A 12,540-nucleotide genomic window follows, 5' to 3' on the forward strand; every position below is an offset into this window, starting at 1 on the left:
ACCCAAACTCAGGAGTTAAGGGAGGTAAATTCTCAGTGGTGAGATATGGGTCTTATTTTACATTCTCCATGGAATATTTTTATATTTTATACAATAAGTGTGTTTCTTACTCAGAACAAAACACTGAACATGATATATCTGTGCCTACATTATTTATATCTGTATATGTAAAAAATATATAAAAACCCAGGTTATAGATGTGCCAGAAACTGGAATCCAGAAAATACCTGGACAGGGAAAACATTGCTTCTGATGTACAAGGGCCTAGCCAGCAGGATGTCCTGAGACCAAGACAGAGTATGGATGACTGCAAATAATTCCTGCACATTTCCTGTTGAGGGGGGGTGGGTAGAGTGTGTGAGAGAGAGGGAGAGAGAGAGAGAGAGAGAGAGAATCCTAAGCAGGCTCTATGCCTGGAGCAGAGCCTGACATGGGGGCTCAACCCCAGGACCCTGAGATCATGACCTGCACTGAAATCAAGAGTCAGATGCTTAACCCAGGTGCTCCCACATGTCCTAGTTTTTACTGTGGTTTTCACCCCTTCCCTCGGTTATCGACACTTTCCTCTTTTTCCAGCTAAAATTAATTCAATATTTCACCTTGTTAATAAAACCCAGGACCAAAAAAGGGGAATAAAAGGGTTTTCTACTCACTGTTTTTTAATTTCTGAAACTAGTCTGGATGGAATGATCACTTGCTGTAGGAAGTTGTAATAGGGTGCATTTACTAGCAATTGGGACAGAGATCTCTGCTAAGGGGAGGAATTTTCTTGGAAGTTAGGTACCTCACAAAGCGCAGAAAACCTTCAAGTCAGGTTCAGCGATAACCCCGTGTTGTCAGGTCTGGCCATGTAGGACTCTGGCTGGCTGTGTGGGAAAGGGACAAACTCTAGGAGTGTCAGATCAGGACATTCCAGCTATGCATGCATTTACCCAGGGAATAGTCACTGTGTCTGAACCACGTGCAAGATGCTGTGCGAAGGGCAACTGAAGCTGAATCAGAATTAGTGACCATATACCTGCCCTTCAGGAAACACCTACTCTGGATGTTCTGAACTCCGGTATTTGCCAGCAACCACCATACACGCACATCCAGAGACAGGAGAGGGGCCAGGGGGTGAGGGAAGTGAGTGGCCGGGACACTTGCCACTGGTAGTGGAAGGCTGGCTGGGTCTGGGATGTGTGGATGCCAGCAGAGGAGCAGGGTGAGGGAGGCCGGGGGAGCAGGGCGAGGGGGCATATGCAGGAAGAGTGGAGAGTTGGCTGAAGCAGGAAGGGTCCGGGTGGGAACCAGACGTGGGGGCCTCTGTGCTCATCTAGGACTGGGAGTTGGACTTGGCAGGGGCTGCAGAGTTGGTGAGGGACTTCTGAGCCAGAGAGAGGGCAGGGCAGAGTGGTGGTAGGAGGGCTATGGGGTAGTTAGTGGTGAGGAGGATGAATGGAACTCAGAGTTTTAGAAAATAATCTTTTCATCCTAATTCCAGACAAGCCTGAGGCCTGAATTCTGAGCACTTCATCTTCAAGAAGATGGTCTTTTTTAGAGATGCATTCAGCTTCTTACAGCCAAGCACTGTGCTCATAGTTGACAGCACAGGTTGGTTTTAACCTAGCAAAGCAGATGGGATGGATTTTCTTGACAACCATGGCTGGGAGTTACAGCTCCTGTTCTCTTTCAGTTTCAGAACATTAAGCGTGCTGCTCTGGAGGCTCCTGAGGTGCCCCCTGGCACCCAGGAAGAACTGGCAAGGAGGAATGGGTTTCTTTCTTTTCCTTTTTAATTGGAGTTCAATTTGCAAGATTTTATTCATTCATGAGACACAGCAGAGGCGTAGGCAGAGGGAGGAGCAGGCTTCATGCAGGGACCCCGATGTGGGACTCGATCCCAGGACCCCGGGATCACACCCTGGGCCAAAGGCAGATGCTCTACCTCTGAGCCACCCAGGCGTCCCTCGGGTTTCTAACAGTTTCAGGGCTCGGCTCCCTGGGCCGCGGGCAATCCCCGCCCACCTCGGAAAGGAAGTGAGGGCGGGGCCGGCGGGGCTCCCCCCTCTGCGTTGCCTTGGAGACCAAGTGCGTCCAGCTGCAGTTGAGGCTGGATCGGGCCTGGCTGACCGGAGTGGTGCCTTCTTGCAGGTGGGATGCCGGGCGCCGGGGCTCAGGGCATCCCCCTCCGCCGGGCTCAGAGGGCCAGGCCGGGGACCGCCCCCACCCCCACCCCCACCCCCGGGCTCCTCCGTAGGCTGGCGGGGCTGGTGGCGCAGAGGGGCCTGCTGGGTCTTCTCAGCATACAGTAGGTGCCTAATTAGCATGGCCAGAGTCAGGCTGCGCCCTCCCTCCGGTGCCCCCTCTCTGTGTCCACTCTTGGCGGGGAGTGGCGGAGGGGGCCCGGCAAGGGTCCTTGTAACCGCGTTGAGCTCCAGGTTGGGAGTTCAAGGCCAGGTTGAAATCCAAGCGGACACCTTGGGCATGCTGACTTTTTCCAGGAAAGCTTGGGACAGTGAAGCACAAAACAATAATTTGTCATTAATCTCTGCCCCCAAAGTCCCTCTGGGATTTGCAACCTGCGGGGCTGGAAGAGCCTGCCTTCTCTGAATTCTGCTCTTGCCTGAGGTTTGTTTCCTTTTGGCTTCTTTGCCCCTCCCCTCTTTTTGTTTAAAATGAAAACCCCGATGCCTGAGCGGAACCCCATGCTTTCACTCAGACAGTGGGGTGGGTCATGCCCCAGCCGGGTTGCTTAGATGGGTCTGGTCCTAGGCAGAGAGGGCTTGTCCTGGGGTTGGGGTGTCAGTTTTTCAACCTCTGTGGGTCAGAATAGAGATCAAACCCCAGACAGGATTCCTGGACAATGAATTCCCAACAGGAGTGTCCAGGCCAGCAGCCAAGGTCAAGATGTCCTCAGTGGGGAAGGTGACCCAGGTTCCCAGCGGGAAACTCTACCAGCAGATCTTCGAGGCTGAGGTAGGTCTGACCCTCTTCTCTCTGCTCCCCAAACTTTCCTCCCGCTGAAGGCTTTTGTCACCCGGGAATCCAATGAAATAAGGCTTTGAAATTGCTTTCATTTTAAAAATAATTCTTATTGGTTCTTAAAACATAGGAATACAAAATTAGAATCTCTATTCTTGAAAAGCAAAGAATTTACATTAAAATTGTAATTAAATTAGATTAAATTTAAGCTTAAATTATTCAGAAATAGCCAGAATTAACCATTGGATATCTTGGGACCTTTTTCTATGCACAAAAGCATTCCTAGTTTTTTTTTTTTTTTTCTATTTAAAAATGGGTTTGATTCAATGCCAGTGTTTTGAAACCTGCTTTTCCCCTATTAACAGTATCACACAGACCTTCCCCATGCCAAGAGGCAGTCATGTATTTCAGGATGCTGAGAGGTTGCCTTATTGTTAATCTAGGACTTACCATAACGTATTCAAGTAATACCCTCTTGACAACCATATAGGTTGCTGGGATTGCCTTGTTGTCTATAAAAAGCCTATAAAAAACTGCACGGACAAGATATCTTAAAAGAAACACACAAACTTGAACCCTTCCTTTGAAGTTCTGTAACTGCTTATTTAAAAGGGAGTTTTCATTCCTACTTTAAGCCCTAAATAATGCTTTCTGTAGAAGACTTGGAAATTGTACAAGCATAAGGAGAGCACAGAAACAAATTACTCACATGATCCTGCTGCCTGGAAGCAACACACCATTCTTCACATTTAGCACACTTTCTCTGGGTCATTTTTCTAAGAGTTTAAAGTTTTGAAATCATACTGTATAATTTTGGTTATAATTTTTAATTTATGCTTTTAATTGATATGTTTTATGGTATATCAAAAGCATTTCCCCATGTCATAAAAAAAGCCTTTGTTCTTAATAAATACCTAACATTCCATTGAAAGGACATGGCAAGTTTACTCAACCAGTCCCCTAAAATTGTACAGCCCCATTTTTCTAATTCCTTGTGATTATGAAAGATGCTGGCATAAGCGTCTTGGCCCTCATTAAAATTTCTTAAGAGATATCTTTCTAGATGGCTGAATATTTGGGGGTGGGGTGCCTGCATGGCAAATACCCTGGGGTTAAAGGCCTCCCTGCAAAGTGTCTTCCTTCTGGTAAGTTCCCCCGTGACCTTATGAGACAGGCCAGGGTGCTGGGGAGTGGATGTTTTGGGATGTTTGGAGAATCCACTGGGATCTTTTGTGGATACAGGCACAGCTGGTCCGCTCTCTGGCGTCCACCAGGAAGCATGCTGTGGAGCGGTCCATGACCCCAAAAAATGGCAAGAAGCCCTTGATGAAGAGGATGGATATCCCTGAAGGGGAGATGTTGTCTGCTCGGCAGCAGAAGTGGGCACACAGCCTACCCAATGACTGGATCACAGAAAACCCTGTTCTCTACAGGTAGGTCCTGTGGTCAACACTGCACCTCCACACACTGGAGGTGTGTCAGAGTCTTCAAAGACTCAGAAAGATCTCATGCAAGATGAGGGCCAAGTAGGAATGAAGTCCCTGGTACCTCTTCAGAAAGAGAGAAGTAACAGCACCTCCTTTGCAGAACTCTAGGCTTCTCCCTCCATTCCTCTTCCTTCCTCCTCAGTAATTACTGATTGAGTGCCAGGGCTGGGTGCTGGGTATGGGATCCCACTCTCCTGGAACTTGAGGCCTTGATAGTAAATAAATAAACAAGTCCCCCCAATGGCGGGAAGGCTCTGACCCAGAGGATGAATGGGGGCCCAGAAGTCAGGAAAGCCCCTGAGACCAGAGGATGAGGGAAGGGTAGCATGGGGCAAGGCTCTGAGGCAGGAAGAGCTCAGTCCAATCCAGAAGGCTGAAGAAGTCAGTGGGCCTGAGGAGAAGGGTGGGAGATGAGGCTAGGAGAGGGTTGCTGACCACAGTCAGGATTTTGGACTACTGAGTGAGCACTGATTTACCTTTTTGAGGCCTTCTGGCTGCCGTGTGCAGAATGTGGGGAGCTGCAAGAAGAGGCAGGGAGGCCAGAGAGGAGGCTGCTGCTGTCACTATAAGCCTGGTGGGGCCGCAAGACAGAGAGTAGGGTACTTCACATATATTTTGGAGGCAGAACCCACCAGACTAGGAGGTGGATTGGATGGGAGGAGTGGGCTCCTGAGAGTCCAAGGTCTGTGGCTTGAGCACTTGTGTGGACAACCGAGGCGCCATTCCTTGAGATGGGCGGCTATGGTATTGGGGCTGGAGACTGGGAGTTCCTTCTGAACCTCCACTTTTAGAAGTTGAACTTGAGATTCCTGAGCATGCCAGTTGAGCTCCCTGAGCTCAGACTCCTCAAACAGGGAAAAAGGAAAGAAGAGGAAAAAGAGAATCTGCATCTACCTCACCAGGGCACTGGGGCTGAGCTTCCCTTGGCTCTCCAAACTCTGCACAAGCCATAGACCCTTCCCTGGTCTGGGGCTCTGAAGGGGAAGTCAGTCTTTCTCTCCCTGCCTTTGTTTTCTCTCTCACCTACTTTAGGGTAGAGATTGAGCCAATGCTGGGTAAAGGTCTCTGCCCTGACCTACCTTTGACTTTTCCCAGGGAAATCTCCCCTGAGGTTTCTCTTCTCTTCTCTTCTCTTCTCTTCTCTTCTCTTCTCTTCTCTTCTTCTCTCTCTTCTCTTCTTTCTCTTCTCTTCTCTTCTCTTCTCTCTTCTCTTCTCTTCTGTCTCTTCTGTCTCTTCTCTTCTCTTTTATTTTCTCTCTCTTCTCTTTTTCTTTTCTTAAGATTTTATTTACTTATTCATGAGAGACACAGAGAGAGAGGCAGAGGCGCAGGCAGAGGGAGAAGCAGGCTCTCTATGGGGAGCCAGATGCAGGGCTTGATCCCAGGACTCCAGGATCACGACCTGAGCCAAAGGCAGGTGCTCAACCACTGAGCCACCCATGTGTCCCTCTCCTGAGGTTTATGATCCTCAGCACCCTTAGCTACCTCCAGATGGACAAACCCACTGGTCACCGAAGCCCAGACTAGAAGTCAGTGTTCTCTAGGCCCTGTACCTGATGCCCAGTGCATGGATCCAGAGGCACAGAGGTGGGTGCCAGCCGACATACCCCTACTTCCCAGGAGGACTGTCCTGCAGCCTGGCTGTAACTCTGACTCCCACAAGGGTCTAAGCCCCCTCTCAGCTGACTTGAGAGTTACCTGTGCCTCCCACCAATCCCTGCTTCCCCAGGGTTTAGCCTAGGACCGCCCGTTATCCCATAACCAGATAGAGCATCAGTCAGGAGCTTTTTGCCCCACAGGACAGTGTTTTAAGAAAGGCACTTCTCATGGAAGGTGCTGGCACTGTGCTGTGCTTGTTTTCTGGAACAGACAAAGACAGCTCTGCCCTGGACACAGATCCAGAGGACAACTCCCTGTGGCCTGTGGCAGGAAGAAAGATGTGTTTGTAACCTGCCAGGCTATGCTGCCCTCAAATGACTAGGGTCACTGACTCAGCATTGGCATCTCTCTGGAGGGCCTTGTCCCCTTCTTGAAAATTCAGCCAGCCAAAGCCAACCAGTTTGTTCCATCACCCAGGGCAGGGCCTCTGGGTGAGTGGAAGAGGAGCCCAAGGTAGGGATAGAACAGCACCAGTGTCAAGTTCTTGGGTCAAGTGGCCGAGAAGCCAGAGCCATCAGCATTCCTGTAGTCAGAGTACCTGGGGCTCCCATGGGCACCTAACTGACAAGGTAGAAAAACCCACCTCTGGAGGGTCAGCCCAGGCCCTGTGATCTTCCTCGCTAATAAGGCTGCAGTGAGGACTGCGTGAGAAATGAGTAGAAAGCACTGCACATGTGGGGGCCCTGAGGCATGACAGGTGTCATTGAGACCTGTTGTGTTTCTATACTGCTTGTCCTGTAGACAGTGTTATTCCAAAGCTAAGGTCATGCTCACCCACCCTGGTCCTCCCTGCTGAGATGCTTGACCACCCAGGGTCTTAGCTTTCTCCTCCCATGCTGAAACCCCATGGACCATGGACCTTGGCCTCTCACATATGGGTCTAGGAGTCTCAGCTCTGCTTTGTACCGTGACTTCTCTAAGCCCCCTCCCCCATCCTGCACAATGGGGTTACCCCAAATGCCTCATAGGATGGGTTACTGAAGGAGCAAATGCTAAATGCTTAGCACTGGCCTGGCTTTCCCAGGCTGGCCACGCCCCTTCTGGTCCTCAGTTTCCCCATGGAGAAAGGGCTCTTGCTTACTACCCACACTTGGTTTGCAGCCAGAGCAGAAGCAGACTTTGATTACCTGTCTAGGGACCGTGGAGCCTGCTGGCAGTAGATGCCCGGGCAGTGTCTGTTGGGAGATGGGTACAGCCTCAGGGCTGTCTGGGACGGGGTAGGCCTCGGTTATCGCCAATACCCAGGATCCCTCTGAAGATTCCCTTCTGTGCCAGAGGTGCCCTGGTGTGGGGGAGGCAGCTGGGGGTTTACTGTCTTCTCTGCTTGTACTTCAGGGAAAAGGAAATGATCAAGAAGAAAAAATCTCAAGAAAGTGAGAGTACTGCTGCTGCCCGAGAAGTCCGGGGCCTCATGGACACCATCGGTGAGCCTCTGTTCAACCTTGAGAGCAGGCCTGGCTTTCTCCCCTCCGCCTCCTTGCCCGAGCCTCTTCTCCTGGGCCTTCTCCTCAATGCAGGGAGCTAGGGAGGGAGCAAGCGGCTCTGCACACTCAGCATTTACTGATGAAAATCAGTAATGGATGTTGCTTGCTTTACTGCAATGTCACAAGAGGATCTCAGTCTACATTGTCTTCATACTATGGAGGAAGGCTCTTTTTCTTCCTGATTAAAAAAATAATACATGCTCACTATAAGTAATTTCTACACGCAACGTGGGGTTTGAACTTATAACAGGCACCCCCTAGTACATGCTTATTGTGGAAAAACAAAAGAAGGAAATAAGCAGAAAGTAAAGATTCTCCCTTCACATAGCACTGCTTCTCCTCCCAAGAGTGTCACCCGCTGTGAAACCACATGGGGCATATGGTGTTGAGGTTCCCACATAGATTCAGGGGACAGCAGAGCACAGGGCAGGAACGCACACCCTAGAGCACACATCCAAATCCCTGCTCAGCCACTGAGTGTGTTTGTTCTTTATCCCCCATGTCTGAGTGTCCTAACTTGTAAAATGAGGCTGATAAAATAGAACTTGCCTCTCGGCCTCTTCAGGAGTGCTAGTTGAGTTAGAACAATGCCTGGTACTTGGTAAGTGCTATCTAAGTGTTGGTTATTCTTATCTGTATATGTATTTGCTTCCATAAAACTTTTTTTTTTTTAACATAAATGGTCCCATCCTATACGTACCATTTGGAAATTTTTTCTGGCATTTAACTGTTGAAGCGAGACTTCGTTTCTTATAACGCTTAGGGATCACCTTTTCTCCTTTTTCCTTAAGCCTCTGACACTGTGGCCTGGTTTTGGGGTCATTCTCCTGAACCAAGGCATTTTCTGCCTTGCTGACTTTTCCTGGGCACTCTCTTCTTGCCTTGAAACTCTGAGGGCAGCCTCCTCACCTCTGTTGTTCTCCCCCAGTTCCTGAGAGGATCTGCGCCACCTCCCTGGGGACCACCGGTGTAGACTCTAAGAGGCAAGGCTACGAGAATGCTCTGGGGAGCTTTAAGGAGGAGATTGCTCAGATTGGGATGGTGAGAGTCCTCCCTCTCTCCCCTTCTGTTCCCGGGCCATTCCCAAGGTGGGCTTGTCACTGCACCCACCCTCCTAACCCCTCTCCTCCAGCTCAGAGGTCCTGAGTGGCTCACAGTGGTGTAGACAGAATCAGAGTAGCCATGTTTGAGTGGCTCATCATTAGTGCTTGTTATGAGCACAGCTCTCTGAGTCAGGTACTTTTTACTCCTACTTTACAGGTAAGACCCAGAAGGTCTCGCATGACTTGGCACATAAGGGGCCAGGTGGGAACTGGGCTCCAGGGCTGATGCCAGAGCCCAGCCCTTGAGCTCCCTGCTCAATCCTGCTGGGGGGTACTCGTCTTCCCACTCCCAGCCAGTCGTGATTTCACTCATCCGTCCCAGGTGTATATGAGCTCTACTTTTGCCCATGACTCTGTGGCTTTGGTTGTGCAACATAACTGAGCCCCAGTTTCCTCATTGGAAGTAAACTTGGAATTCTATCACTGGCCACTTCTTTAATGAATATTTAAGTCCCAACCACGGGCCTGGCCTGATGTCAGCACCTACTTCATGGGTTTTGATGAGGACCAAGTGGGTCTGAGGACAAGGGCTCAGCCAGGAGCAGAGCACACAGCACTGAATAAATGGTGCCTGACCTTGTGCTCAGGCTGTGAACTAATTAGTACACCATACCTCCTCAGGCCTAGGTAATGATTTTCAGTTTGAGACAGGACCACACCTGACACTTCCCCATCACAGGGTAGAGGGTGGTGGGGAAGGGACACTCCCCCCTCAACCCATCCTGGTGGTGTCAATACCATGGCCATTGCCCTACTGGCCTGTTTTAGGAAATGGAACCCTTCATCTTGGAGCCAGGAATACTTCTTTTAAAAAAGCTGGCCAAGTCTAATGAAGACATAGACCAACTCTTCAAAAAGGTGGAAAGCAACACCAACCTCGAAGACTACACCATCCAAGTAGGGGTTCCCTTGTGGCCAGGCCCGTCCCACCCAGGTCCTGCTCTTTCCTTCCCTGCCATGTGTCCTCCTAGCCTGACCCTATGCTTCTTGGCATAGACCCTGTTGGAGCTGTGGGAGCAGGTGGCAGAGAAGTTCCAGTTCCAGAAGCAGGGGATCAAGAAGCTGGATGAGGCCCTCCATGAGGCCGAGTTCTCTCGGGCAGATAAAGTGAGTTGGCCTGCAGGTGGGCTTGTGGTGGTTTTCACCTGTGGGATGTGTGAGGCCTCGTCTGTATCCTTGTAGGTCTCCAGGAAAAGAGAGTCGCTAACAATGGCACCTTGTTTCTAGCTCAAAAGCGTGTTGAAGAAATACATGGAAATCATAGAGAAAACATCCTACCTCGTGCAGCCCGACGTGTACGGGCTGATAAATAAGGAAGCGATGGTGAGTGGTTTGCATGTACTACGGGATCAGCCCACAGGTGGAGCAGGACCTGAGGATGCCCCAGAGCCCTATGTCTCAGGAATGATGGTTTTCTCATGGGTCACATTTCCAAGTAACTCAAGCTGGTCACTTGGGTTCAGAACCGGAATTAAGTACCCTCAATAGAAATCTTTCTAAAGTACATGGCATCCATCCCTGCTGTCTTAATCCCAGTTACCTAGCCCAGTGTCACTGGTTTGAGCACTGATGATTTTACAAGCACTACTGGGCCCCGTCTCAGCTTACCTGGGTGCAGTGCAGTAGGTGCTGGATGATGGAGCTGTCCTGCCCTCAGGGTGGTTTTGTGCCCTCTTCGGCGACCCCAGCCTGCTCTGTTTATTTTTCTAGTGGTTCTCATCTGCCTTCCTGTGGGCTGTCAGTGTCTACTGCTAAACCATGTTTACCTCCTGGCTCTGTCCCTGCTGCTTCCCTGTTAACACCCCACCCTTGCCCAGCTGCGTTCTTTGGGTGGAGAAAACAAGAAATTTGAGGTTGTCCAAAATGTTTCCAAAGGCAGAGTTAAGCCTGACTCCCCCGCCATGTGAAAGGACACCTATGTACGTATGTACGTGTTTTCCTCAAGTGTAATTAGCACACAGTGTGATGTCAGTCCCAGGCGTTCAGTACCGTGATCCCGCGATCCCGTACATCACTCATCACTCAGTGCTCATCGTGACTAACGCGCTGTTAATCCCCTTGGGCTGTTTCACCCACCCCCTGCCCACCTCCCCTCTGGTGACCACCGGTTCTCTATATTAAGAATCTGGGAGGTTTTAGGCCTCTTTTTTTCTTTATTCATTTGTTTTGTTTCTTAAATTCGACATGAGTCAAATCATATGATATTTGCCTTTCTCTGTCTGACTTACTTAGCATTTCACCCTCTATGCCCATCCATGTTGTTGCTTCCTCTGGCTACTCAGGAGCACATTTTGCTTGCATGGGCTTCCAGGTCCCCTGCAGTAAGCAGGGCTTGCCAGATCATGGGCCTCCTGGCAGTCACAGGGTGAAAGGAGCACAGTGCTCAGAATCCCAGAGGGGCTCTGGGTCAGGTCTGCACCTCGGAGTCCTGGGCAAAGCACAGACAGGATGCTGACACAGACCCCCTGCTCCACTACCCAGATATACAAGCTCCTGAAATAAGTCCGTTCTTGTACCTTGAACTCCCTGTCCATAAAATGGGAGGAATGATCCTTAAAGACCAATACCTGTTGGGGGAAGGGGGTGGTAAAAGAGAGCTTAGCAGTGGCCGTGGTCATGTGAGACAAGCAAGAGTGCCTAACTTTCATCCAATGGATCTATTAGGGGAGTCAGATTTAGCAGCATCCCAGGGATGTTTCATTGCTTGACTTCCACATGCTTATTTTACTCATTATAACAACTAGCACTGGCTACTTAGTCTACGTGCATCTATCTCATTTAATTTCACAAAATCCCTGTGATGCCAATAGCAATAGCCTCACACGATGGCAGCAGAATTGGAGGCTTAGGAAAAACCTGCCAGTGCCCCCCAGCTAGGAAGTATAGCTGACAACAAACCTCAGATTCCAGTGAAAATTGTTACTGGGATTTCTACCTGTTGAGCTTGGCAGGTTCTCACCCTTGCTCCAAGGTGGGCTCCTTGAGGGCTTGGGGCAGTTATGGGGACATTTGGCTGTTGCACTCCTGGGGGCCATGGGAGAGACTGCTCTCAGAAAGGGGGAAGGCTACTCAGTGGCAGAACAGTGCCACAAAAATGAAGAATTGTCCCCACTGCCTTGCCAAGGATGCCCAGGGGAGGATCACTGGGAGGATTGTGGAAGAACGTTCTAGCTCTGGCCTCATTTGGCAATTGGGTCTTCATTCTCCTCACAACCAAATGTGACTGGTCCCTGATGGCATGAGCATTCTGCTTTTGGAACAAATTCGTAAAAAAAACCCCAAAAAACCCAACCCAAACATTTAAACACTAAGAGCCCATGAGAGTGCTTATCTCCAGTGAACTAAAACCAGCTTCTTTAACAATCTGATATGGTCTTGGGACTGGATTGAAGGTACATAGGTAAGTCAGGATTCATAGGTAAGCCTTCAGGAAAGACCCCTGTCACTGACCAGAGCTGCTCAGCCCCTGGCAACTTCATCGAGTGTCCAGTGACCCCTCAGTGTCCCTCAGATGCCGCCACAGCCCTACTCAGCCCCACTAGGCTCCACGCCCTCAGCCTGCACCTCACCTGGCCCCCTGCCGCAGCCCCCCACCATCCCTCTCCAACCCAGCCCAGTTCTCACTTTGGAAAGCCTCTGCCTCGTGTAGAGCCTGCCTGCCTGTACCACAGGTTATAAACCAAGCCCTACTGGCCAACCGGAGGGCCATCGCCCAGCTGTTCATCAACCTGATGGAGGCCACACTGCAGCAGGAGCTCAAGAGCCACCGTCGCTGGCAGAGCCTGGTGGACGCCTGGAAGGCTCTCAAGAAGCAGGTGCTGGTGCAGAGTTTCAGGTCTGTGAC

At 50.2% G+C, this 12,540-nt stretch overlaps 1 protein-coding gene across 3 annotated transcripts in view; it reads left to right on the forward strand.

Annotated features, from left to right (window-relative positions):
• The first annotated feature begins 2,048 nt into the window (after nt 1-2,048).
• CCDC180 (coiled-coil domain containing 180) overlaps nt 2,049-12,540 on the forward strand; it is a 64,278-nt gene continuing 53,786 nt past the window's right edge. Inside the window, exons 1-10 of one of the 3 annotated variants that reach the window (XM_072842029.1) lie at nt 2,049-2,132; nt 2,542-2,609; nt 2,860-2,957; nt 4,206-4,396; nt 7,445-7,533; nt 8,522-8,634; nt 9,465-9,593; nt 9,693-9,803; nt 9,924-10,019; nt 12,368-12,531. In XM_072842029.1, the coding sequence (XP_072698130.1) occupies nt 2,889-2,957; nt 4,206-4,396; nt 7,445-7,533; nt 8,522-8,634; nt 9,465-9,593; nt 9,693-9,803; nt 9,924-10,019; nt 12,368-12,531 (962 nt within the window). In that variant the 5' untranslated portion in view covers nt 2,049-2,132; nt 2,542-2,609; nt 2,860-2,888. The remainder of the gene's footprint in view (nt 2,133-2,541; nt 2,610-2,859; nt 2,958-4,205; nt 4,397-7,444; nt 7,534-8,521; nt 8,635-9,464; nt 9,594-9,692; nt 9,804-9,923; nt 10,020-12,367; nt 12,532-12,540) is intronic. The other 2 variants (XM_072842028.1, XM_072842027.1) reach the window with 2 other exon arrangements.

This window comes from Canis lupus, chromosome 10 (genome assembly GCF_048164855.1).
Source record: "Canis lupus baileyi chromosome 10, mCanLup2.hap1, whole genome shotgun sequence".
Classification (NCBI taxonomy): Eukaryota; Metazoa; Chordata; class Mammalia; order Carnivora; family Canidae; genus Canis; species Canis lupus.